Here is a 27162-nt window from a genome sequence, read left to right as displayed (position 1 = left end):
GTTCATCCAGGATGGCACATCAATGCGAGCTGTAGCAAAAATGTTTGCTGTGTCTGTCAGCGTAGTGTCCAGAGCATGGAGGTGCTACCAGGAGACAGGCCAGTACATCAGGAGACGTGGAGGAGGCCGTAGGAGGGCAACAACCCAGCAGCAGGACCGCTACCTCCGCCTTTGTGCAAGGAGGTGCACTGCCAGAGCCCTGCAAAATGACCTCCAGCAGGCCACAAATGTGCATGTGTCTGCTCAAAAAAACAGAAACAGACTCCATGAGGGTGGTATGAGGGCCCGACGTCCACGGGTGTGGGTTGTGCTTACAGCCCAACACCGTGCAGGACGTTTCGCATTTGCCAGAGAACACCAAGATTGGCAAATTCGCCACTGGCGCCCTGTGCTCTTCACAGATGAAAGCAGGTTCACACTGAGCACATGAACACGTGACAGACGTGACAGAGTCTGGAGACGCCGTGGAGAACGTTCTGCTGCCTGCATCATCCTCCAGCATGACCGGTTTGGCGATGGGTCAGTCATGGTGTGGGGTGGCATTTCTTTGTGGGGCCGCACAGCCCTCCATGTGCTCGCCAGAGGTAGCCTGACTGCCATTAGGTACCGAGATGAGATCCTCAGACCCCTTGTGAGACCATATGCTGACACATGCACATTTGTGGCCTGCTGGAGGTCATTTTGCAGGGCTCTGGCAGTGCACCTCCTTGCACAAAGGCGGAGGTAGCGGTCCTGCTGCTGGGTTGTTGCCCTCCTACGGCTTCCTCCACGTCTCCTGATGTACTGGCCTGTCTCCTGGTAGCGCCTGCATGCTCTGGACACTACGCTGACAGACACAGCAAACCTTTTTGCCACAGTTCGCATTGATGTGCCATCCTGGATGAACTGCACTACCTGAGCCACTTGTGTGGGTTGTAGACTCCGTCTCATGCTACCACTAGAGTGAGAGCATCGCCAGCATTCAAAAGTGACCAAAACATCAGCCAGGAAGCATAGGAACTGAGAAGTGGTCTGTGGTCACCACCTGCAGAATCACTCCTGTTTTGGGGGGTGTCTTGCAAATTGCCTATAATTTCCACCTTTTGTCTATTCCATTTTCACAACAGCATTTGAAATTTATTGTCAATCAGTGTTGCTTCTTAAGTGGACAGTTTGATTTCACAGAAGTGTGATTGACTTGGAGTTACATTGTGTTGTTTAAGTGTTCCCTTTATTTTTTTGAGCAGTGTATATGTAGATTATATAAAAATAAGCCATGCCTTATTCACCAATTTTCACAAATATGTTGTTCGTAGCATATGAAATCATATTTTCACTTTCAAAATGTGAAAAGTGAATACAAATAAATAAAAATCACCTGAAAGCTGAAGATTTGAGCTTTCTAGTAGTATACAGCATTACTACGTACTGTTGATGGCCCTTATAATAATAGTTTTATTCTGGCATAGCGCTACAGGTGCAAAAATAAATCCTGAATTGTTTAACCACAATTTTTTGTTGACTTTGAGCATTATAAATTTCACCTCATATCCCAAAGAAGAAACAAGCAAGTTAGCAGGATGAATGCTTTATATTTTCTTCGTGCAGTAAACAGTTATGTTTATATACTTTTCCCCCCAACACCATATCACTTTTACAAAAAATAGCAATTTTTTACATACATTTTTTATTGACGCTTTATTGAACTAGGTAAGTCAGTTAAGAACAAATTCTTATTTACAATGATGGCCTACATGCATCTTCTCAAGTAACAGCTAGTGGAATTAAAATAAATATACAGTCACAAGTATTCTCAGTACCAAAACATTGAGGTTACCAATACAATAAATACAACAAACATCTGTAGCATTTTACAATGTTTTGTTTTTAGAAAGAGGTTATTTGCAATTAACTTTTCCTTTTTATAAATAAAATGCTCTTGCCATGATGACGCATTGAGAACACATCAGTACCTTTCAATAGGAAAGTAGCTCCACTGCCTCCCACTGAACTGAAATAAACATACCATCACATGATAAGCCACAGATACTCAGAGCCCTCGCCCTCAGATTCCCTATGCTGAAGGAGAAGGAACTGACATTAAATAAATCTGACAGACATCTTTAAATCTCATCCATCTTTTCACAGGCTCTAGATCTTAATTTCGTCTGTACTCATCTGTACTCTATAGTTGTCTCTCGTAAGATTATTCTTAAACATAAAAAGGCATCTTATTTATTCTGCTTAATGCCAAATTAGTGAGAAGAAGAACAGAATGGCAGCTGCTGTGGCTGCATTGTATGGAAGCCATTCAACTTTTCCTAGACAAAGTTAAGGTTGAGTAGTTCGAGCCGCTGTTACCGCTGGCATAAACTCTGATGGTGCTCCTTCCCAGTCCCCAGGCTGAGTTGGAACTCCCAAGGGAAAAGTCGAAATGGAAGAGGGTGGGCGAAATCGTGCCATCTGATGAATGCAGAAAGAAGACAAATACAGTACGAACTACAGGCTTTTCAAAAACAGACTTGACTTAAACATCTTAAAAAAGGGAATAAAAATTACATTGTCTCCCCGTCGGGAACCCCTGTTCTTCCAGAGAAAAGAAATGGCAAGCTTTGACAGGGAAGGTCCATGTTGACAGTCAGTTGAGTCATACTGTAACTTCCTTTAGGTCAGAACTATTAGCAGAGCAGCAGTAACTCGTCATCACTATTGGTCTCCGTCTTGCCTGTGGCCTCCAGACAGGCGTCTGGGATATGTGCAGTGTGAACTATGCTACAGTGTTCACAGGGCCCGGCCAGGGCCAGGGATACCCAGCCTGACCCGAGGGCGGTTGGGGATGATAAGTGGCGGGCAGCCTGATCCGGGACTACCTCCAGGTTGAGGAGCCTGGAGGTCTCGCTGGTGGAGTCCGTGTCCGAGGCAGCATCCGACAAGGGGATGAGCAGCTCCACGTCATCTTCGTCCTCCCTTGTCCCTGCTCCATGCTCTAGGTGCCTAAGAGGGCTGTGGTTGTGGGTCGCCCCACCTGAGGAGTCTCCGGAGCGGCCCAGGGAGAAACGTACCCAGCGCAGGGTGCGGGCGACCCGGTTCAGAGCACTGCTCAGCTGGCTCCTCCCGACCAAAGCACACTGAGGCTCTGCTGCATCTCCCCCTGGGGTGTCCATGGTGTGGGTCTCCACCACTCCTGGGCTGGCCCTGTGCCTGGCCCGGTGGCTGTTCCTGCTGCTGGGCAGAGGGGCTGGGGTGGTGGAGCTCGTCGACACCGAGATGATGGCCTCCACTGCGGATGCTGGAGGGGTCTTTGCGGGGAGGGGGGCTACAAGGCCCCCCATGGCCCCGGGGACGTCCCGGCGCTCGTTCTCCGTATCCGTGTCGTCCAAATCGAGGGGCAGCAGACCCCGGTGGGGTCCAGTCCTTTCGGGGTCGCAGACCGAACTACCGCCGTTACCGCTGCTGGTGTTCTGATCCTCAGCGTCAGCAGACACTAGGGCCAGCGAGCCAGAGCGCCGTGAGCGTGTGAAGTTGAAGAGGCGTCGCCAGATGTTGCTGTGGCGACCGGAGGTGGGCAGGCAGATGGAGGTGAAACCCAGCTGGGAGCGAACCGCCAACCTCAGGCTCTCCAACACAGACACCTGAACCACACACACACACACAGAGAGAACAGCAAAACTTTTAGTATCATCAATCAATCAAATAATAAAGCCCTTTTAAAAATCATCAGTTGTGACAAAGTTCTTTACAGTAACCCAGCCTATTACAGATGACAATAAACATCATACTCCTCAAGGGCTGACCCCGACAAAAAATACAAATATTGGTTGACTGTTCTTTCGACCAATTGATTGAAATTTTAAAGCGCACTGTTTGTTTAAATAATTAAGGACACACAAATGACTCAAGAGGGAGCCCGATGGCCATGCTGTGTTGAAAAAAAATAATCCTGTGTGAATGTTACACAGCAAGTATTTATCGCGCTGTCCGTTTTGAAGCTACAACATAATTTCAGCCATTTTGTTTCTTACATGTTTCTCTGACTGAAAAGCTATTTTACCGAAATCCCTCATTTGTTTAGGAAAAACATTCTCTATTCCCTCAACCCTTGCTCTCTTTAAGTGAAACATTGCATGCATGTGACCAACAGGGCCTGAGATATGGCCCATAATCACATCAATAAATTGGTTATAACAAATTCCGAACATCGTAAAAACATGACAGCGACGTGGATGTGGAGGACGTGAAAAATATACTTGAGAAACAGGCGAATATTTACAAGTTGCTCAGGAGGGAAAGGGGAAGTCAGATCTGTGGAAGACATTTTACTTAGTTGTGGAAACTACTGGAGATTAAGAAAAAGGAGGGTATAGGAGCAAGCGGTGCAGTTCCTAACTACTTTAATCAACTCTTAATTTTCGCCTAAAATCTTACTTTTCTTTTGGTCTATATACTGTAATTCAGCTTTCAGCTGTGAATGTGTACAAGCTAAAAAACTTACTATACAGTGCATTCGGAAAGTATTCAGACACCTTGACTTTTCCCACTTTGTAACAGCCTTTTCTAAAATTGATTAAATAGTTTCCCCCCCTCATCAATCTACATATAATACCCCATAACAACGAAGCAAATTTTATTTTGATTTTTTTTTACTTTTGCAAATATTTTCCTAATAAAGAACTGAAATATCACGTTTACAAGAGTATTCAGACCCTTTACTCAGTACTTTGTTGAAGTACCTTTGCCACTGATTACAGCAGAGTTTTTTTGGGTATCGCGTCACAAGTTTCTGCCAATCTCATCTGCAGAGTCTCTTAAACTCTGTCAGATTGGATGGGGAACGCTCCCCGCAGAGTTTTTTTGGGTATCGTGTCACAAGTTTCTGCCAATCTCATCTGCAGAGTCTCTTAAACTCTGTCAGATTGGATGGGGAACGCTCCCCGCTGCCAGTTATTTTTAGGTGTCTCCAGAGATGTTAGATCGGGTTCAAGTTTGGGCGACTCAAGGACATTGAGAAACTTGTCCCGAAGCCACTATGTTGTCTTGGTTGTGTGCTTAGGGTCGTTGTCCTGTTGGAAGGTGAATCTTGGTGGTTCCAAACTTCTTCCATTTAGGATTGATGGAGGCCACTGTGTTCAATGCTGCAGAAATGTTTTGGTACCCTTCCCCAGATCTGTGCCTCGACACAATCCTGTCTCGGCGCTCTGCGGAAAATTCCTTCGACCTCATGGCTTGGTTTTTGCTCTGACATGCAATGTCAACTGTGGTACCTTATATAGACAGGTGTGTGCCTTTCCAAATCATGTCCAATAAATTGAATTTACCACAGGTGGACTCCAATCAAGCTGTAGAAACATCAAGGATGATCAACGAAAATAGGATGAACCTGAGCTCAATTTTAAGTCTCATAGCAAAGGGTCTGAATACTTATTTACAAAAGGTATGTGCTTTGTTTTTTTAAATAGATTTGCAAACATTTCTAAAAACCTGTTTTCACTTAGTCATTTGGGGGTAGATTGATGAGGAAAACATTTAATACATTTTTAGAATAAGGCTGTAAAGTAACTAAATGTGGAAAAAGAGAAGGGTTCTCCAATCAAAATCAAATTAGTTACATATACATAGTTAGCAGATGTTATTGAGAGTGTAGCGAAATGCTTGTGCTTCTAGCTCCGACAGTGCAGCAATATCTAACAAGTAATATCTAACAATTCCACAACAATTACCTAATACAAATCTAAGTGAAGGAATGGAATAAGAATATAAAAATATATGAATGAGCAATGACAGAGCAGCATAGGCTAAGATGCAATAGATAGTATAGAATATAGTATATACATATGAGATGAGTAATGCAAGACATGTAAACATTATTAAAGTGACTAGTGTTCCATTTATTAAAGTGGCCAATGATTTCAAGTCTGAATATTTTCCAAATGCACTGTATAAACCTTACTATATACTGTAAAAGTCCATAATGGTCCCCATGAAGCAGTTAGTGTTTAACTATACAATCACAGTCACTGAGTAACTCATTCACAGTGCTTCAGAAGGAAGTTAAAAATAACTTCCTCACAATGAATCACAGTTTAACTTCTTCAACATCTCTTTTGTTACAGAGGTCCGGTTGTTAGATATTACACAGTTGATCCTTGGTGTCAAGAATCCTATGTCAAAGATAGGCATTCATGGCCTTACTTGAAATGTGCACTCTTAACAGAGAATTAAGCGCAAGTCATGCATGGATAAGAGGATAACATCTTCTGAGGAGAACAAGAGAGGGCAGTGTGATCTAGATGTAGACTTGCCTGGTTGCCAAAGCAGACAGGGAAGTCCTCCACCGGGGGTATAAGGCCCTGGGAGATTAGCTGGCCATACGATGGGGGAGCCTCCCTCAGGAGCTCTGCCTCAACCCTGGACAGCTGGGTCTCAAATGACCTGGGGAAACACAACCAGTTAGAGGGACTCAAAGGACTGGAGTAAACTCACACACACACCAGATCAGTTAGAGGAACTCGAGAAATGGCATTTCAAAGTTATTTCAGTGTCTTTTTTGATGAAGATCAAAGACAGAAATTAGAGAGCTAACTAGCTACATGAATCCAAAGAAAGCATTTATAAAGGCCTAAGGACTAGTATGGATTACCAATCATCTCTCAAAGTATGTGTGAGACATACTAAAGCTGTCATAGCAAACCACACAGACAGAAACAGTCTTATGACTTATGTGGGATTGTATAATTGTTTAATAACAAGGGTAATAGCATGGGGTCTAAGTTTATTACCTGCGCTCAAACATCCGGAGGGAGTAGAGTTTGCAGGTGCAGCCCAGGGCGATAACCAGCAGCAGGCCACAAATAAGACTTCCTATAACTGCCGCCGTGATGACCCGTGTGGGCACGATGACCGGACAACTCTCCTCGTCGCTCCCGTCGCCGCAGTCGTCCTGCGCATCGCACACCCAGCTCTCGAACACACAGCGGTTGTTCTTGCAATGGAAGTTGCCCGGCTGGCAGAAGAAGCAGTTCTTCTCATCCGAGCCGTTGGGGCAGCGGTTCTGGTAGTTGCAGCGGTCCGAGTGCGGGTAGCAGGCACCGTTCCTGGAGCAGGGGAACTCATCCTCCTGGCAGATGCTGCAGTTGACCTCGTCGCGGCCATTGGGGCAGTGCCAGTAACCGTCACAGCGCTGCTGCTCCGTGTAGCAGCCCCAGTTGCCCCCACACGGGATCTCCCAAGGCAGACAGAAACCGTACACCTGGCAGGAGATGAGGTAGATTTCATTCATTAGTCGATCGAGGGTGTCCGTAACGATTCCAAAATTAAGAAACCGAAAAAGCAAAGAAAGCTTAGTGATATTTTCAAGGGAGAGCTTAAAAGGTACATTTCATGAACATATGACTCTGGGTTTGTTTTGATCTTGTCCGAAGAACTTCTAAGTCAGTGAGATGTGTTTTACACATAATTGACCACAAAGGCAGCGAGTCTGGGTTTTGTGCACCGAACGATACACCCGACGACACCAATACGGTGTATTGATGGCGTGGACGAGATCAGAAAATGAAAGTAGTCCTGCTTTATGGCATTTCACGAGGCCTATGTTATACTGATCACACTACCCATTTGCGTGTGTGCAGATATGGTTGTCCTTGTTCAATAGAGCCATTAGACGTCTTTCAGCGATGTTCCTATCTGCTACAGTGTCTTGCGAAAGTATTCACCCCCTTGGCATTTTTCCTATTTTGTTTTCTTACAACGTGGAATTAAAATCGATTTTTGGGGGGTTTGTATCATTTGATTTACACAGCATGCCTATCACTTTGAAGATGCAAAATATTTTTTCTTGTGAAACAGAAATAAGACAAAAAAACTGAAAACTTGTGTGCATAACAATTCACCCCCCCAAAGTAAATACTTTGTAGTGCCACCTTTTGCAGCGATTACAGCTGCAAGTATATTGGGGGTATACCTCTATAATTCTGGCACATCTAGCCACCGGGATTTTTGGCCATTGTTCAAGGCAAAACTGCTCCAGCTCCTACAAGTAGGATGGGTTCCGCTGGTGCACAGCAAACTTTAGGTCATACCACAGATTCTCAATTGGATTCATGTCTGGGCTTAGACTAGGCCATTCCAAGACATTTAAATGTTTTCCCTTAACTTCTTGTGAATAGGTGGCGCTGTTTTCACTTTGGGGAAAAAAACGGGCCCAATTTAAACGGCCTCGTACTCTATTCTAGATCGTACAATATGCATATTATTATTACTATTGGATAGAAAACACTAAAGTTTCTAAAACTGTTTGAATTATATCTGTGAGTAAAACAGAACTCATTTGGCAGCAAACTTCCAGATAGGAAGTGAAAAATCTGAAAACGATGCTCTGTTCCAGGGCCTGCCTATTCAATTGCCTAATTTCTATGGATTTGCATGCACTGCATACGCCTTCCACTAGATGTCAACAGGCAGTGGAAGGTGGAATGGGGTGTTTAGCTTGATCTGAGGTCGAACAAGAGCTCTTGGAATGACGTGAATAGAATTTCCATTCTCTACCTAGCCGTGGGAAGGACATCAACATTGGCTTCTGAAAATCGTTCGGTATACACGGTAGATATCTTCGGCTTTGATTTTATTTGATAGATGTGATAAAAACATCATAAAGTAGTTTTTTTTCAACCGAGTTGTATCAGTTTATTCAACGTTTATTGCGAGTTTTGGAATTGTCCTTTCTTTGCGTCAGGAGAATTTGGGCATGTTCGCGCCACATGGCTAGCTAAGGTTGCTAACTCGACAGGAGAAGAGGACATTCTAAAACCAAACAACGATTTATTCTGGACCTAGGACTCCTTGTACAAGATTCTGATGGAAGCTCAGCAAAAGTAAGAACAATTTATGATGTTATTTCGTATTTCTGTGTAAATGTTTAGTCCTATTTTCCACCCTTTTTGCGGGCGCTGTCTCGCTATAACGTAAGCTGTTTGTTATGGTAAAGTTATTTTTTAAAATCTAACACGGCGATTGCATTAAGAACTAGTGTATCTTTAATTTGCTGTCCAACATGTATTTTTTAGTAAAGTTTATGATGAGTTCTTTGGTCAGATTAGGTGAGTGTCCAAACTATCTCTGGACAATTTGGTGAATCGATGCTACATATTCACAACGTATAACCACGGTTTGCAGCTCAAAATATGCAAATTTTCGAACAAAACATAAGTGTATTGTATAACCTGATGTTATAAGACTGTCATCTGATGAAGTTCGTCAAGGTTAGTGATTCATTTTATATCTTTTGCTGGTTTTTGCGAATGCTATCTATGCGGTGAATAAATGCGGTTGTGTGTTTGGCTATTGTGGTAAGCTAATATAATGCTATATTGTGTTTTTGCTGTAAAACACTTAAAAAAATCTGAAATATTGGCTGGATTCACAAGATGTGTATCTTTCATTTGCTGTACACCATATATTTTTCATAAATGTTTTATGATGAGTATTTAGGTATTTCACGTTGCTCTCTGTAATTATTCTGGCTGCTTTGGTGATATTTTTTATGGTAGCTGCAATGTAAAACTATGATTTTCATTTTCGAACAAAACATACATTTATTGTATAACATGTTATAAGACTGTCATCTGATGAAGTTGTTTCTTGGTTAGTGACTAATTTTATCTCTATTTGGTCGGTTTTGTGATAGCTACCTATGCGGTAGAAAAATGGTGAAAATATGCGGTTGAGTCTTTTGCTATTGTGGTTAGCTAATAGAAATACATAGTGTTTTCGCTGTAAAACATTTTAAAAATCGGAAATGATGGCTGGATTCACAAGATGTTTCTTTCATTTGCTGTATTGGACTTGTGATTTCATGAAAATTATGTTATATGATATCCCTGTCGCGTCAGGCTAGGCTATGCTGGTCAGCTTTTTTGATAGGGGGCATCCCGGATCCGGGAAAGAGAAGCGGTAGAGGTTAAACCACTCAAGTGTTGCTTCAGCAGTATGCTCAGGGTCATTGTCCTGCTGGAAGGTGAACCTCCGTCCCAGTCTCAAATCTCAAAGACTGAAACAGGTTTCCCTCAAGAATTTCCCTGTATTTAAAGCCATCCATCATTCCTTCAAATCTGACCAGTTTCCCAGTCCCAGCCGATGAAAAACATCTTCACAACATGATGCTGCCACCACCATGCTTCACTGTGGGGATGGTGTTCTCGGGGTGATGAGAGGTGTTGGGTTTGCGCCAGACATAGCGTTTACCTTGATGGCCAAAAAGCTACATTTTTGTTTCATCTGACCAGAGTGCCTTCTTCCATATGTTTGGGGAGTCTCCCACACGCCTTATGGCGAACACCAAACGTGTTTGCTTATTTTTTTCTTAAGCAATGCCTTTCTCTGGCCACTCTTCCGTAAAGCCCAGCTCTGTGGAGTGTACGGCTTAAAGTGGTCCTACGGACAGACACTCCAATCTCCGCTGTGGAGCTTTGCAGCTCCTTCAGGGTTATCTTTGGTCTCTTTGTTGCCTCTCTGATTAATTCCCTACTTGCCTGGTCCCCGAGTTTTGGTGGGCAGCCCTCTCTTGGCAGGTTTGTTGTGGTGCCATATTCTTTCCATTTTTTAATCATGGATTTAAATGGTGCTCAGTGGGATGTTCAAAGTTTCGTTAAAAAATAAATAACCCAACCCTGATCTGTACTTCTCCACAACTTTGTCCTTGACCTGTTTGGTGAGCTCCTTGGTCTTCATGGTGCCACTTGCATGGTGGTGCCGCTTGCTTAGTGGTGTTACAGACTCTGGGGCCTTTCAGAACAGGTGTATATATACTGCGATCATGTCACTTAAATAAAGTCCACATTTGTGCAATGTAACTAATTATGTGACTTCTGAAGGTAATTGGTTGCACTAGATCTTATTTAGGGGATTCATAGCAAAGGGGGTGAATACATATGCACGCACCACTTTTCTGTTTAAATTTTTTCCCGCGAATGCGCTTTTGTTAAATCATCACCTGTTTGGCGAAGTAGGTTGTGATTCGATGATAAATTAACAGGCACCGATTATATGCAACACAGGACAAGCTAGTTAAACTAGCAATATCATAAACCATGTGTAATTAACTAGTGATTATGTGAAGATTGATTGTTTTTTATAAGATAAGTTTAATCCGAAATGTCTTTTTGATACTGTCGCAAAGCTAACTAAAAAGCAGCATTCCCCAAGTGAGGATGGCTTTCACTTCAGCAGTAATACATTCATGAACTTTTTGAGGGAAAGATCATGATCATTAGAAAGCAAATTACAGACTCCTCTTTAAATCTGCGTATTCCTCCAAAGCTCAGCTGTCCTGAGTCTGTAACAACTCTGCCAGGACCTGGGATCAAGAGAGACACTCAAGTGTTTTAGTACTATATCTCTTGACACAATGATGAAAATAATCATGGCCTCTAAACCTTCAAGCTGCATACTGGACCCTATTCCAACTAAACTACTGAAAGAGCTGCTTCCTGTGCTTGGCCCTCCTATGTTGAACATAATAAACGGCTCTCTATCCACCGGATGTGTACCAAACTCACTAAAAGTGGCAGTAATAAAGCCTCTCTTGAAAAAGCCAAACCTTGACCCAGAAAATATAAAAAACTAATCGGCCTATATCGAATCTTCCATTCCTCTCAATCTTTTTTGAAAAAGTTGTTGCGCAGCAACTCACTGCCTTCCTGAAGACAAACAATGTATACGAAAGGCTTCCGTCTGGTTTTAGACCCTATCATAACACTGAGACTGCACTTGTGAAGGTGGTAAATTACCTTTTAATGACGTCAGACCGAGGCTCTGCATCTGTCCTCGTGCTCCTAGACCTTAGTGCTGCCTTTGATACCATCGATCACCACATTCTTTTGGAGAGATTGGAAACTCAAATTGGTCTACACGGACAAGTTCTGGCCTGGTTTAGATCTTATCTGTTGGAAAGATATCAGTTTGTCTCTGTGAATGGTTTGTCCTCTGACAAATCAACTGTACATTTCGGTGTTCCTCAAGGTTCCGTTTTAGGACCACTATTGTTTTCACTATATATTTTACCTCTTGGGGATGTCATTTGAAAACATAATGTTAACTTTCACTGCTATGCGGATGACACACAGCTGTACATTTCAATGAAACATGGTGAAGCCCCAAAATTGCTATACTCGGCCTTGTCTCAGGATGGTAAGTTGGTGGTTGAAAATATCCCTCTAGTGGTGTGGGGGCTGTGCTTTGGCAAAGTGGGTGGGGTTATATCCTTCCTGTTTGGCCCTGTCCGGGGGTATCATCGGATGGGGCCAGTGTCTCCTGACCCCTCCTGTCTCAGCCTCCAGTATTTATGCTGCAGTAGTTTAGGTGTCGGGGGGCTAGGGTCAGTTTGTTTTATCTGGAGTACTTCTCCTGTCTTATCCGGTGTCCTGTGTGAATTTAAGTATGCTCTCTCTAATTCTGTCTTTCTTTCTCTCTCTCGAAGGACCTGAGCCCTAGGACCATGCCTCAGGACTACCTGGCATGATGACTCCTTGCTGTCCCCAGTCCACCTGGCCGTGCTGCTGCTCCAGTTTCAACTGTTCTGCCTGCTGCTATGGAACCCTGACCTGTTCACCAGATGTGCTACCTGTCCCAGACCTGTTGTTTTCAACTCGAGACCGCAGGAGCGGTAGAGATACTCTTAATGATCGGCTATGAAAAGCCAACTGACATTTACTCCTGAGGTGCTGACTTGCTGCACCCTCGACAACTACTGTGATTATTATTATTTGACCATGCTGGTCATTTATGAATATTTGAACATCTTGGCCATGTTCTGTTATAATCTCCACCCGGCACAGCCAGAAGGACTGGCCACCCCTCATAGCCTGGTTCCTCTCTAGGTTTCTTCCTCGGTTTTGGCCTTTCTAGGGAGATTTTCCTAGCCACCGTGCTTCTACACCTGCATTGCTTGCTGTTTGGGGTTTTAGGCTGGGTTTCTGTACAGCACTTTGAGATATCAGCTGATGTACGAAGGGCTATATAAATAAATTTGATTTGATGCTAGCTAGCAACTTACCTTGGCTCCTTGCTGCACTCACGTAACAGGTGGTCAGCCTGCCACGTAGTCTCCTCGAGGATTGCAAAGTAATCGGCCATAATCGGCGTCCAAAAATGCAGATTACCGATTGTTATGAAAACTTGAAATTGGCCCTAGTTAATCCGCCATGCCGATTAATCGGTCGACCTCTACTCAAAAGACATCCAGCCAACTTGACACAACTGTGGGAAGCATTGGAGTCAACATCCCTGTTCTGTGGAAAAAGAGGGTGCAAAGGTGTTCCTAATGTTTTGTGTATATATAAAGAATTTTTCCCCAGCCTCTGAAATAAACAGCTCCGTGTGGGGCAGTGCTTCCTTCTCTGGCCCGTTGTGCATTCGCTATGACTGCGAGATCTTGTGGTACACTATGAGCAGATGAATAGACAGAAAGTCAAAACTTCCTGATTCTATCGGTGAAATGAAAATGCGCTCCTTCTACCTTGGGGTGAGGAGATTATTTGTTTATGACAAAACAATGTTGATAATATTGTTATGACTATATACACTGTGTACAACACATTAGGAACACGTTCCTAATATGGAGTTGCACTCCCTTTTGCCCTCATAACAGCCTCAATTCGTCAGAGCATGGACTATACAAGGTGTCGAAAACGTTCCACAGGGATTCTGTCCCATGTTGACTCCAATGCTTCTCACAGTTGTCAAGCTATGCTGCACCTTAGAAGTGGAACAATTTACAAAAAGCTCTTAGAATGGATGTTATGGTGCCCCATGGGCAATGCAAAAATGTATCTCTAATCTTTAAATTGTTAATTGTGATTGTTCTTAATGTCTATATGTCTTAATGTATATGTCTTATTAATGTGTCTGTATTTGTGCATATGTATTTTTTTACATTTGCATTGAAAACAGGGCTCTACTGCAAATGAGACCTTGGTCTGAGTTGATCCCCTGTATAAATAAAAGTACACTGCTCAAAAAAATAAAGGGAACACTTAAACAACACAATGTAACTCCAAGTCAATCACACTTCTGTGAAATCAAACTGTCCACTTAGGAAGCAACACTGATTGACAATACATTTCACATGCTGTTGTGCAAATGGAATAGACAAAAGGTGGAAATTATAGGCAATTAGCAAGACACCCCCCAAAACAGGAGTGATTCTGCAGGTGGTGACCACAGACCACTTCTCAGTTCCTATGCTTCCTGGCTGATGTTTTGGTCACTTTTGAATGCTGGCGGTGCTCTCACTCTAGTGGTAGCATGAGACGGAGTCTACAACTTGCACTAAGGCGGAGGTACCGGTCCTGCTGCTGGGTTGTTGCCCTCCTACGGCCTCCTCCACGTCTCCTGATGTACTGGCCTGTCTCCTGGTAGCGCCTGCATGCTCTGGACACTACACTGACAGACACAGCAAACCTTTTTGCCACAGTTCGCATTGATGTGCCATCCTGGATGAACTGCACTACCTGAGCCACTTGTGTGGGTTGTAGACTCCGTCTCATGCTACCACTAGAGTGAGAGCACCGCCAGCATTCAAAAGTGACCAAAACATCAGCCAGGAAGCATAGGAACTGAGAAGTGGTCTGTGGTCACCACCTGCAGAATCACTCCTGTTTTGGGGGGTGTCTTGCTAATTGCCTATAATTTCCACCTTTTGTCTATTCCATTTGCACAACAGCATGTGAAATGTATTGTCAATCAGTGTTGCTTCCTAAGTGGACAGTTTGATTTCACAGAAGTGTGATTGACTTGGAGTTACATTGTGTTGTTTAAGTGTTCCCTTTATTTTTTTGAGCAGTGTATAAAATACTTTAAAAATATATATACACACACACAAAAGTTTGGGGTCACTTAGAAATGTCCTTGTTTTTGAAAGAAAAGCACATTTTTTGTCCATTAAATTAACATCAAATTGATCAGAAATATGTTGTAAATGACTATTGTAGCTGGAAACGGCAGATTTTTTTATGGAATATCTACATAGGCGTAGAGGCCCATTATCAGCAACCATCACTCCTGTGTTCCAATGGCACATTGTTTATTTAAAACATATATATATATATATATTTCACCTTTATATCCAGAGGCGGCGCTCCTAGTGGCCGAGGACTTCCATGCAGGGAAACTTAAATCCATTTTACCTAATTTCTACCAGCATGGTACATGTGCAAACAGAGGAAAAAAACACTAGACCACCTTTACTCCACACACAGACACGCGTACAAAGCTCTCCCTCGCCCTTTGGCAAATCTGACCATAATTCTATTCTCCTGATTCATGCTTACATGCAAAAACTAAAGCAGGAAGCACTAGTGACTCAGTCAAAGAAGCGGTCAGATGACGCACATGCTAAGCTACAGGACTGTTTTGCTAGCACAGACTGGAATATGTTCCGGGATTCTTCCGATGGCATTGAGGAGTACACCACATCGGTCACTGGCATCATCAATAAGTGCATCGATGACATTGTCCCCACAGTGACTGAACGTACATACCCCAACCAGAAGCCATGGATTACAAGCAACATCCGCACTGAGCTAAAGGGTAGAGCTGCCGCTTTCAGGGAGCGGGACTCTAACCCGGAAGTTTCAAAATATTCCCCTATGCCCTCCAACGAAACATCAAACAGGCAAATCGTTAATTCAGGACTAAGATTGAATCGTATGTGTGATCACGCTCTCCGCAGCCGATGTGAGTAAGACCTTTAAACAGGTCAACGTTCGCAGGGCCAGGCGGATTACCGAACATGCGCTGACCAACTGGCAAGTGTCTTCACTGACATTTTCAACTAGTCCCTGACTGAGTTTGTTATACCAACATGTTTCAAGCAGACTACCCTAGTCCCTGTTCCCAAGAACACTAAGGTAACCTGCCTAAATGACTACCGACCCGTAGCACTCAAGTCTGTAGCAATGAAGTGCTTTGAAAGGCTGGTCATGGCTCACAACACCATTATCCCAGAAACCCTCAACCCACTACAATTTGCATATCGCCCCAACAGATCCACAGATGATGCAATCTCTATTGTACTCCACACTGCCCTTTCCCACCTGGACAAAAGGAACACCTATGTGAGAACGCTATTCATTGACTACAGCTCAGCGTTCAACACCATAGTGCCCTCAAACTGTTTCATCAGGTTTCTTTTTGGTTATAAGCTAAGGACCCTGGGACTAAACACCTCCCTCTGCAACTGGATCCTGGACTTCCTAAACGGACCTCCCCCAGGTGGTAAGGGTAGGTAACAACACATCCGCCACACTGATCCTCAATACGGAGGCCCCTCAGGGGTGCGTGCTCAGTACCCTCCTGTACTCCCTGTTCACTCATGACTGCATGGCCAGGCACGACTCCAACACCATTATTAAGTTTACCGACGACACAACAGTGATAGGCATGATCAACGACAACAATGAGACAGCCTATAGGGAGGTGGTCAGACACCTGGCCATGTGGCGCCAGGACAACAACCTCTCCCTCAACGTGATCAAGACAAAGGAGATGATTGTGGACTACAGGAAAAGGAGGACTGAGCACGCCCCCATTCTCATCGATGGGGCTGCAGTGGAGCAGGTTGAGAGCTTCAAGTTCCTTGGTGTCCACATCACCAACAAACTATCATGGTCCTAACACACTAAGACAGTCGTGAAAAGGGCACGACAAAGCCTATTCCCACTCAGGAGACTGAAAAGATTTGGCATGGGTCCTCAGCTCCTAAAAAAGTTATACAGCTACACCATTGAGAGCATCCTGTCTGTTTGCATCACTGCCTGGTATGGCAACTGCTCGGCCTCTGACCGCAAGGCACTACCGAGGGTAGTGTGTGCGGCCCAGTACATCACTGGGGCCAAGCTTCATGCCATCCAGAACCTCTATAACCAGGCGGTGTCAGAGGAAGGCCCTAAAAATGGTCAGACCCCAGCCTAGTCATAGATTGTTCCCTCTGCTACCACACAGCAAGCGGTACCGGAGCGCCAAGTCTAGGTCCAAAAGGCTTCTCAACAGCTTCCACCCCCAAGCCATAAGACTCCTGAACAGCTAATCAAATGACTACCCAGACTATTTGCATCATCCCCCCTCTTTACTGCTGCTACTCTGTTTATTATCTATGCATAGTCACTTTAACTCTACCTACATGTACATATTACCTCAATTACCTCGACTAACCTGTGCTCCCGCACATTGACTCTGTACCGATACCCCTGTATTTAGCCTCGCTACTGTTATTTTACTGCTGCTCTTTAATTATTTGTTATTTTTAACATCATTTTTTTTTACTTAACACATTTTTATTAAAACTGCATTGTTGGTTAAGGGCTTGTAAGTAAGCATTTCACTGTAAGGTTGTATTCGGCATATGTGACAAATAACATTTGTTTTGATACTGTATATATATTTTCATTTTATTATACTATGTGTAGCTTTTCTCCCCCTGCAATAAATAAGAAGCTAGTGTGCAACGATGTAAGTACCTCCTACTATATTTTGCCAGGAGAACTATTGGCTGAATCAATTAAAATGGGCCCTAGCAACCAAACCAATAGAAACTAATCGATTCTGAGACATCTTGTTTTAACTCATGCCTACCTGGTAGGTAACGTTGAAGCCCCTTGCCGCGTTGATCTTGTCAGCATAGAAGTGTACGCGCAGCTGGCCCGAGGACGAGACCACGGCGACGGGGGCACGTGAGTCGAAGGCGGTGAGGACGCGAAGTAGGAGGCGAGGGTTTTCCTCCAAGCCGTCATACACCTTGACGTAGTCCCCGTAGCCCGTCCCGTCCAGCTTGAAGTCCATGAAACGCAGGATCACCTGGAATCAATACATTAAAGAAATAATGAAGATTTAAAAAATGTAAATACATAGTCTGCGTCTGGTGAGTTCTTGTCCAATTTTTTTTTGAAAAAAAATAAAATATATATATATATATATATATATATATATATATATCACACATACACACAACCAGTCAAAGGCTTGGACACACATACTCAGTCCAGGGTTTTTCTTTATTGGTACTATCTTCTACATTGTAGAATAAGAGTTAAGGCACCAAAACTATAAAATGGCACATATGAAATCACGTAGTAATCAAAAAAGTGATAAACAAATCAAAATATATTTTATATTTGAGATTCTTCAATGTAACCACCCTTCACCTGGAATGCATTTCAATTAACTTCTTGTCAATATGGGGGCGCTGTTTCCACTTTGTAAAAAATCGTGCCCAAATTAAACTGCCTCGTACTCTATTCTAGATCGTACAATATGCATATTTTTATTACTTTCGGATAGAAAACACTAAAGTTTCTAAAACTGTTTGAATTATATCTGTGAGTAAAACAGAACTCATTTGGCAGCAAACTTCCAGACAGGAAGTGAAAAATCTGAAAACGATGCTCTGTTCCAGGGCCTTCCTATTCAATTGCTTGAAATCTATGGATATACGTGCACTTCATACGCCTTCCACTAGATGTCAACAGGCAGTGGGAGGTGGAATGGGGAGTCTAGCTTGATCTGAGGTCGAACAAGAGCTCTTGGAATGACGTGACCACAATTTCCTTTGTCTACCAAGGCGCGGGAACATCAGCATTGGCTTCTGAAAAGCGTTCGGTATAGACGGCTAATATCTCCGGCTTTGATTTTATTTGATACATGTGATAATATCATCGTAAAGTATGTTTTTTCAATATAGTTTTATCAGATTATTCAACGTTTATCGGGAGTTTTGGAGTTTTCCGTTCTCTACGTTAGGTGAAGATGGACATCTTCGCGCCACTTGGCTAGCTAAGGTTGCTAATTCGACAGGAGAAGAGGACATTCTAAAACCAAACAACGATTTATTCTGGACAAAGGACTCCTTGTACAAGATTCTGATGGAAGCTCAGCAAAAGTAAGAACCATTTATGATGTTATTTCGTATTTCTGTGGAAAATGTTTAGTCCTATTTTCCTTCCTTTTTGCGGGCGCTGTCTCGCTATAACGTAAGCTGTTTGTTATGGTAAAGTTATTTTTAAAAATCTAACACGGCGATTGCATTAAGAACTAGTGTATCTTTCATTTGCTGTCCAACATGTATTTTTTAGTAAAGTTTATGATGAGTTCTTTGGTCAGATTAGGTGACTGTCCAAAATATCTCCGGATAATTTGGTGAATCGATGCTACATATTCACAACGTATAACCACGGTTTGCAGCTCAAAATATGCACATTTTCAAACAAAACATAAGTGTATTGTGTAACATGATGTTATAAGACTGTCATCTGATGAAGTTGGTCAAGGTTAGTGATTAATTTTATATCTTTTGCTGGTTTTTGCGAATGCTATCTATGCGGTGAATAAATGCAGTTGTGTGTTTGACTATTGTGGTAAGCTAATATTATGCTATATTGTGTTTTCGCTGTAAAACACTTAAAAAATCTGAAATATTGGCTGGATTCACAAGATGTTTATCTTTCATTTGCTGTACACCATGTATTTTTCATAAATGTTTTATGATGAGTATTTAGGTATTTCACGTTGCTCTCTGTAATTATTCTGGCTCCGTCGGTGCTATTTGTGATTGTAGCTGCAATGTAAAACTATGATTTATACCTCAAATATGCACATTTTCGAACAAAACATAGATTTATTGTATAACATGTTATAAGACTGTCATCTGATGAAGTTGTTTCTTGGTTAGTGACTAATTATATCTCTATTTGGTCGGTTTTGTGATAGCTACCTATGCGGTAAAGAAAATGGTGAAAATATGCGGTTGAGTCTTTTGCTATTGTGGTTAGCTAATAGAAATACATATTGTGTCTCCCTGTAAAACATTTTAAAAATCGGAAATGATGGCTGGATTCACAAGATGTGTATCTTTCATTTGCTGTATTGGACTTGTGATTTCATGATATTTATATGCTAGTATTTACTTGTGGCGCTATGCTAGGCTATGCTAGTCAGCTTTTTACTGATGAGGATGCTCCCGGATCAGGGATGGTGATGAAGTAGAGGTTTTAACAGATGTGCCTTGTTAAAAGTTCATTTGTGGAATTTCTTTCCTTTTTAAGGGTGTTTGAGGGTGTTTGAGCCAATCAGTTGTGTTTTGACAAGGTAGGGGTGGTATACAGAAGATGGTCTTTTACCAAAAAGGGCCAAGTCCATATTATGGCAAGAACAGCAAAGAGATACGACAGTCCATCATTATTTTAAGATTGATGTGTAGATTGATGAGGACATTTTAGAACAAGGCTGTAACGTGACAAATATCAAAAAAGAAAGGGGTCTGTATACACTGTACATTAATCTGAGTGGGTTTCATTATCAGCCGAGTCAAGTTGAACTCAAGACAGATATTCTTAAACTGATCTGAGGCATGTGTAAGCCAATCAAGATATAGATCTAACACAGCCAGTTCAGTTACCAAAAAGGCTTTTAAATCATCAGAAACAATACCAGGGGCAAGGGACAGCATCAATAAACATGCATATTTTGGCTTATGGACACTTTTATAACCAACAGCTCACACATTTTGGGGACAGAGTTGCTAAGAGAGCATGGTGCCATTAAAGAAGATCTTACATAGCACATTTATGTGTGACAGTCCAAGCCCTCTGCGAGATTTGAAAACAGCAGGAATATCTATGGTGCCACAAAAGTTAATATAACTTGTAGAGCTAGCCACAATAGGCTTCCTGATTGGATTCAAAGTTGCAGAGCTAAAATCAAATTACATTTTTTCACATGCTATCAACACAACCTTACCATGAAATGCTTACTTACAAGCCCTTAACCAACAATGCATTTCACGACTCAGTGAAACATAAAATATGACAGTTTTTAATGTCCCGTTGATAGGATAGTCTCGAACTGACATTATCAAGTTTATTCTCCCGTGATTGCATGTTGGCCAATAGAATGGACGGTAGAAGCGGGTTACCTACTCGTTAACGAATTCTCACAAGGCACCCCGATCTCCGCCGCCTGTATTTTCAGCTTTTCTTCACCGGAATGACGGAGATTTGGGCCTGGTTTTCGGAGAAGCAGTACATCCTTCACATCAGACTCATTAAATAAAAAATCTTCGTCCAGTAATCTCTGTTCTGATATCCAGAAGTTATTTATTTTCGGTCATAAGAGACGGTAGCAGCAACATTATGTACAAAATAAGTTACAATGTGAAAAAACACAAAATAGCAGCTGGTTAGGAGCCCGCAAAAAACGGCAGCCATCCCCTCCGGCGCCATTATCAACATGCTAATAGTAGAATTGAGGTAAATGTGTACAAGATTACTACTGACAATACCTCTATGCTTATGAGCACATGTAGCAAAACAATAGCTTGATATTTGTATTTATTATGGATCCCCATTAGCTGCTGCCAAGGCATCAGCTACTCTTCCTGGGGTCTGGCAAAATTAAGTCAGTTATACAATTTTCAAAACATTACAATACGTTCATAACAGATTTCACAGCACACTGAGTGTGTGCCCTCAGTGCCTCAAGTCCACTACCACATATATACACAACACAAAATCCATGTGTGTACATGTGTACAGTCGTGGCCAAAAGCTGAGAAAGATACAAATATTAATATTTCCACAAAGTTTGCTGCTTCAGTGTCTTTAGATATTTGTCAGATGTTACTATGGAATTCTGAAGTATAATTACAAGCATTTCATAAGTGTCAAAGGCTTTTATTGACAATTACATGAAGTTGATGCAGAGTCAATATTTGCAGTGTTGACCCTTCTTTTTCAAGACCTCTGCAATCCGCCCTGGAATGCTGTCAATTAACTTCTAGGCCACATCCTGACTGATGGCAGCCCATTCTTGCATAATCAATGCTTGGAGTTTATCAGAATGTGTGGGTTTTTGTTTGTCCACCTGCCTCTTGTCCACTCCAATACCTTGACTTTGTGTTCCTTAAGTCATTTTTCCACAACTTTGGAAGTATGCTTGGGGTCATTGTCCATTTGGAAGACCCATTTGCAACCAAGCTTTAACTTCCTGACTGATGTCTTGAGATGTTTCTTTAATATATCCACATAATGTTCCTTCCTCATGATGCCATTAATTTTGTGAAGTGCACCAGTCCCTCTTGCAGAAAAGCACCCCCACACCATGATGCTACCACCCCCGTGCTACGCGGTTGGGATGGTGTTCTTCGGCTTGCAAGCATCCCCCTTTTTTCCTCCAAACATAACGATGCTCATTATGGCCAAACAGTTCTATTTTTGTTTCATCAGACCAGAGGACATTTATCCAAAAAGTACGATCTTTGTCCCCATCTGCAGTTGCAAACCGTAGTCTGGCTTTTTAATGGTGCTTTTAGAGCAGTGGCTTCTTCCTTGCTGAGCGGCCTTTCAGGTTATGTCGATATAGGACTTGTTTAACTGTGGATATAGATAATTTTGTACAGGCTTTCCCCAGCATCTTCACAAGATCCTTTGCTGTTGTTCTGGGATTGATTTGCACTTTTGCACCAAAGTACGTTCATCTCTAGGAGACAGAGCGCGTCTCCTTCCTGAGGGATATGAGGGCTGTGTGGTCCCATGGTGTTTATACTCACGTACTATTGTTTGTACAGATGAACGTGGTAGCTTCAGGCATTTGGAAATTGCTCCCAAGGATGAACCAGACTTGTGGAGATATCTCATTATTTTTCTGAGGTCTTTGCTGATTTCTTTTGATTTTCCCATGATGTCAAGCAAAGAGGCACTGAGTTTGAAGGTACACCTCCAATTGAATCAAACTATGTCAATTAGCCTATCAGAAGCTTCTAAAGCCATGACATCACTTTCTGGAATTTTCCAAGCTATTTAAAGGCACAGTCAACTTCGTGTATGTAAACTTCTGACCCACTGGAATTGTGATACAGTGAATTATAAGTGAAATAATCTGTCTGTTTACAATTGTTGGAAAAAAGACTTGTGTCACGCACAAAGTAGATGTCCTAACCGACTTGCCAAAACTAGTTTGTTAACAAGAAATTTGTGGAGTGGTTGAAAAACTAGTTTTTATGACTCCAACCTAAGTGTATGTAAACTTCCGACTTCAACGGTAGATATTTTTAAAAAGCATTAATGATTTGCGTAAATGTAATATACTAACTATTCCTCTTGTTAAAAATATTAAATGGTATTACATTTGGTGAAGAGCACATTATGACTTGTTTAGGACTCGAAACTCAAAGTTAAAGACTCGAGACTTGATGGTCTTGACTCTCCGACTTGCCTGTCTTGACTTGGAACTTGAGTGCTAAGACTTGAGACTTACTTATGACTTGGTCCCACCTCTGTATACTGTTCTGCCAAGGCAGCAGCTACTCTTTCTGGGGTCCAGCAAAATTAAGGCAGTTTAGACAATTTTTTAAACATTACAATACATTCACAGATTTCACAACACACTGTATGCCCTCAGGCCCCTACTCCACCACAGTACTAAATCCATGTGCATGTATGCATGTGTCTGTGCCTATGTTTGTGTTGCTTCACAGTCACCGCTGTTCCATAAGGTGTTTTTTTTTAATGTTTTTTTTAAATCTAATTTTACTGCTTGTGTCAGTTACTTGATGTGGAATAGAGTTCCATGTAGTCATGGCTCTATGTAGTACTGTGCACCCCCCATAGTGCACCCCCCATAGTCTGTTTTTGACCTGGGGACTAGGAAGGGACCTCTTGTGGCATATACATGGGTGTCTAAGCTGTGTGCCAGTAGTTTAGACAGACAGCATTCAACATGTCAATACCTCTCATAAATACAAGTAGTGATGAAGTCAATCTCTCCTCCACTTTGAGCCAGGAGAGACTGACATGCATATTATTAATATTAGCTCTCTGTGTACATCCAAGGGCCAGCTGTGCTGCCCTGTTCTGAGCCAATTGTAATTTTCTTACGTCCTTTTTTGTGGCACCTGACCACACGACTGAATAGTAGTCAAGGTGCAACAAAACTAGGGCCTGTAGGACCTGCCTTGTTGATAGCGTTGGTAAGAAGGCAGAGCGTTGCTTTATTATGGACAGACTTCTCCCCATCTTAGCTACTACTGTATCAATATGTTTTGACCAAGACAGCTTACAATCTAGGGTTACTCCAAGCAGTTTAGTCATTTCAACATGCTCCATTTCCACATTATTTATTACAAAACTTAGTTGAGGTTTAGGGTTTTGTCCCAAACACAATGCTTTTAGTTCTAGAAATATTTAGGGCTAACTTATTCCTTGCCACCCACTCTAACGGCAGCTCTTTGTTAAATAACACCCTCTGTGTTCTGTTAGACAAGTAACTCTTTATCCACATTATAGCAGGGGCTGTAAACACATACGTTTTTCCAACAGCAGACTATGATCGATAATGTCAAAAGCTGCACTGAAGTCTAGACAGCCCCCCAAAATAATTGTATCATCAATTTCTCTCAGCCAATCATCAGTCATTTGTGTAAGTGATGTGCTTGTTGAGTGCCCTTCCCTATAAGCGTGCTGAAAGTCTATTGTCAATTTGTTTACTTTGAAATAGCATTGTATCTGGTCAACAATTTTTTCCAGAAAATTACTAAGGGTTGGTAACAGGCTGATTAGCTGGCTTTTTGATCCAGTAAAGGGGGCTTTACTATTCCTGGGTAGCGGAATGGCTTTAGCTTCCCTCCAGGCCTGAGGGCACACACTTTCTAGTAGGCTTCAATTGAAAATCTGGCAAATAGGAGTGGCAATATTGTCTGCTCTTATCCTCAGTCATTTTCCGTTCAGATTGTCAGACCCTGGTGGCTTATCATTGTTGATAGACAATTCCACACTGACTTTACAGAATTCACAAGTTCAATTCTTGTCTTTCATAATTTGGTCTGATATACTTGGATGTGTCAGCATTTGTTGCTGGCATGTCATGTTTGCTAATCTTGCCAAAGAAAAAAAATCATGCCAGTAGTTGGCAATATCAGTCAGTTTTGTGATGAATGAGCCATCTGATTCAATGAATGGAGCTGAGTTTGCATTTTTCCCCAACATTTCATTGAAGGTGCTCCAAAGATTTTTACTAAATTTTTTTAGGTAATTTCTCTTTGTTTCATAGTGTAGTTTCTTCTTTTTTTAATTCAGTTTAGTCACATGATTTTTCAATTTGTAGTATGCTTGCCAATCGGTTGTCAATCCACAAGGGTTTAACAGTTTTAAGTCATTTTCTTGATGGGTGCATGCTTATTAGTAACTAGGAAATGCAATCTCATAAATGTGGCAAGTGCAGCGTCTGTTTGCCCCTCATTACAGACCCCGGATCAACAAATTCCTTACATCAAATTTGGAAGCGCTACAAAAACGTATTGTATGACCTCTTATACAGTATATTAGACCCAGCCTTTAGAACTTTGGTTTTCCTAGATATGGCTACTATATTGTGATCACTACATCCAATGGATCTGGATACTGCTTTCAAGCACATTTCTGCAGCATTTGTAAAGATGCTGCTGTTTGTAACTACCCTGGCAGGTTGACTGATAACCAGATTGCAGGCACTGGTTAGTTTGAAGCTTCTTCAGTGGGCAGCTTGATGAAAGCCAGTCAATATTTAAAAATCACCCATAAATATACCTCTGTTGAAATCATATACATTATCAAGCATTTCACACGTTATCCAGATACTGACTGTTAGCACTTGGTGGTCTATAGCAGCTTCCCACAAGAATGGGCTTTAGGTGAGGCAGATAAACCTGCAGCCATATTACTTCAACAGTATTTAACATGAGATCCTCTCTAAGCTTTACAGGAACGTGGTTCTGAATATAAAAAGCAACACCTCTACCGCTGGCATTTGTCTGTTCTGTAAATGTTATAACCTTGTATTGCTACCACTGTATCAAAGGTATTATCTAAGTGAGTTTCAGAGATAGTCAGAATATGAATGTCATCTATTAATAGCAAGTTATTCATTTCATGAACCTTGTTTCTAAAGCTACATATGTTAACGTGGGCTATTTTGAGCACTTTTCTGGGATGCTTGCTTGTTTTCATTGCTTTACTGGGAAGCCTAGCAGAAGTAGATATTCTCATGTTATTTATGTTAGTGCAGTGTGGGGTGCACACCGTGGAATACCTACTAGGGCACACTGTCTCAGTGCTAACAGCATAAATTTGCAAACAATAGCTGTAGGATCAGCAGAGGCATTCAGGGCAGTTAGAGGGACATAAATTAGGTTACTTATCAATGCCCCTGGTATAATGTACATTTGTTAAAGCATTATGATGACTCAGCAACACAATGGTAGGGATTAACTGAGCTGGGCTTGGGTCATTGACAAGTCATTGTCTCAACACAGCCTTATAATACTGTGAAAGGATCCATGAACCCAAATGATATGGGTGGATCCCATCCTCCTTATTAAACGTGTTTTGTTTCCAAAATATATTGAAATTATCAACAAAAGTTACACCCATTGAGCTGCAATAATCACGTAGCCAGTTGTGTAGAGAAAGAATCCTGCTAAACCGTTCAATGCCATGATTCAGAGGGCACAGGGCCAGATATGATTTCCATGTCCTGATGTAGTATATTCAGGACCAGCTTAGTAATGTAATTTACTCGAGCTCTGGGATAGGACATTGTTTTTATAAAACATTTAATAGCATAGGTGGAGCCAACAGCAGTGGGTACCTTACAGAAGCTGAGAGCTATCAATTGAAATTAATTTAACAGGCACAGAACTACTATTTACAATACCCCTATCAACATGGGAAGCTGTGGCAGAATGAAATCGCTGCAATTGTAATGTTTGGACAGGATCTATCCACCCACATGATTAGGGTGGATCCCATCCTCCTTATAGAGCATCATCTGCTACGAAAATATGTCAAAGTTGTCTACAAAAGTTACACCCAAGGAGTTAGAGAAGTCTAGTAGCCAGTTGTGATGTGCTAGAAGCTTGCTAAAATGTTCACTACCTCGACCCAGCGAGGGCACCGGGACAGAAATAATAGGACGTTTTTTGGTATCCAGCAGAGACCTATCCATTCTTCAAAATCCTGTCATCCGTTCCAAGCTACAATTCCTAATGTCATTAAATCCCCCATGCACTACAACCACATCAATTTCTGTGTGCTGACGTAGAAAGGTGGGGAGCATTCTAGTAATATCCTGTACTCAAGCCCCAGGGTAGCACAGGGTTTTTGCTCCAAA

The 27162-nt window shown here is 42.1% G+C and overlaps 1 protein-coding gene across 1 annotated transcript in view; it reads right to left on the bottom strand.

Annotated features, from left to right (window-relative positions):
* Nucleotides 1-1401: 1401 nt before the first annotated feature.
* The window catches only part of LOC129831473 (low-density lipoprotein receptor-related protein 12-like), a 40181-nt gene continuing 14420 nt past the window's right edge, over nucleotides 1402-27162 (bottom strand). Inside the window, exons 7-10 of the mRNA XM_055894880.1 lie at nucleotides 17602-17823; nucleotides 6756-7225; nucleotides 6279-6408; nucleotides 1402-3611 (exon numbers count right to left, since the gene is read on the bottom strand). Coding sequence (XP_055750855.1) covers nucleotides 2658-3611; nucleotides 6279-6408; nucleotides 6756-7225; nucleotides 17602-17823 — 1776 coding nt within the window. The 3' untranslated portion in view covers nucleotides 1402-2657. The remainder of the gene's footprint in view (nucleotides 3612-6278; nucleotides 6409-6755; nucleotides 7226-17601; nucleotides 17824-27162) is intronic.

The sequence above is a fragment of the Salvelinus fontinalis genome, chromosome 32 (genome assembly GCF_029448725.1).
Source record: "Salvelinus fontinalis isolate EN_2023a chromosome 32, ASM2944872v1, whole genome shotgun sequence".
NCBI lineage: Eukaryota > Metazoa > Chordata > Actinopteri > Salmoniformes > Salmonidae > Salvelinus > Salvelinus fontinalis.
The sequence above is the reverse complement of the archived record's forward strand: the minus strand, read 5'-3'. Positions and strand labels throughout refer to the sequence as shown.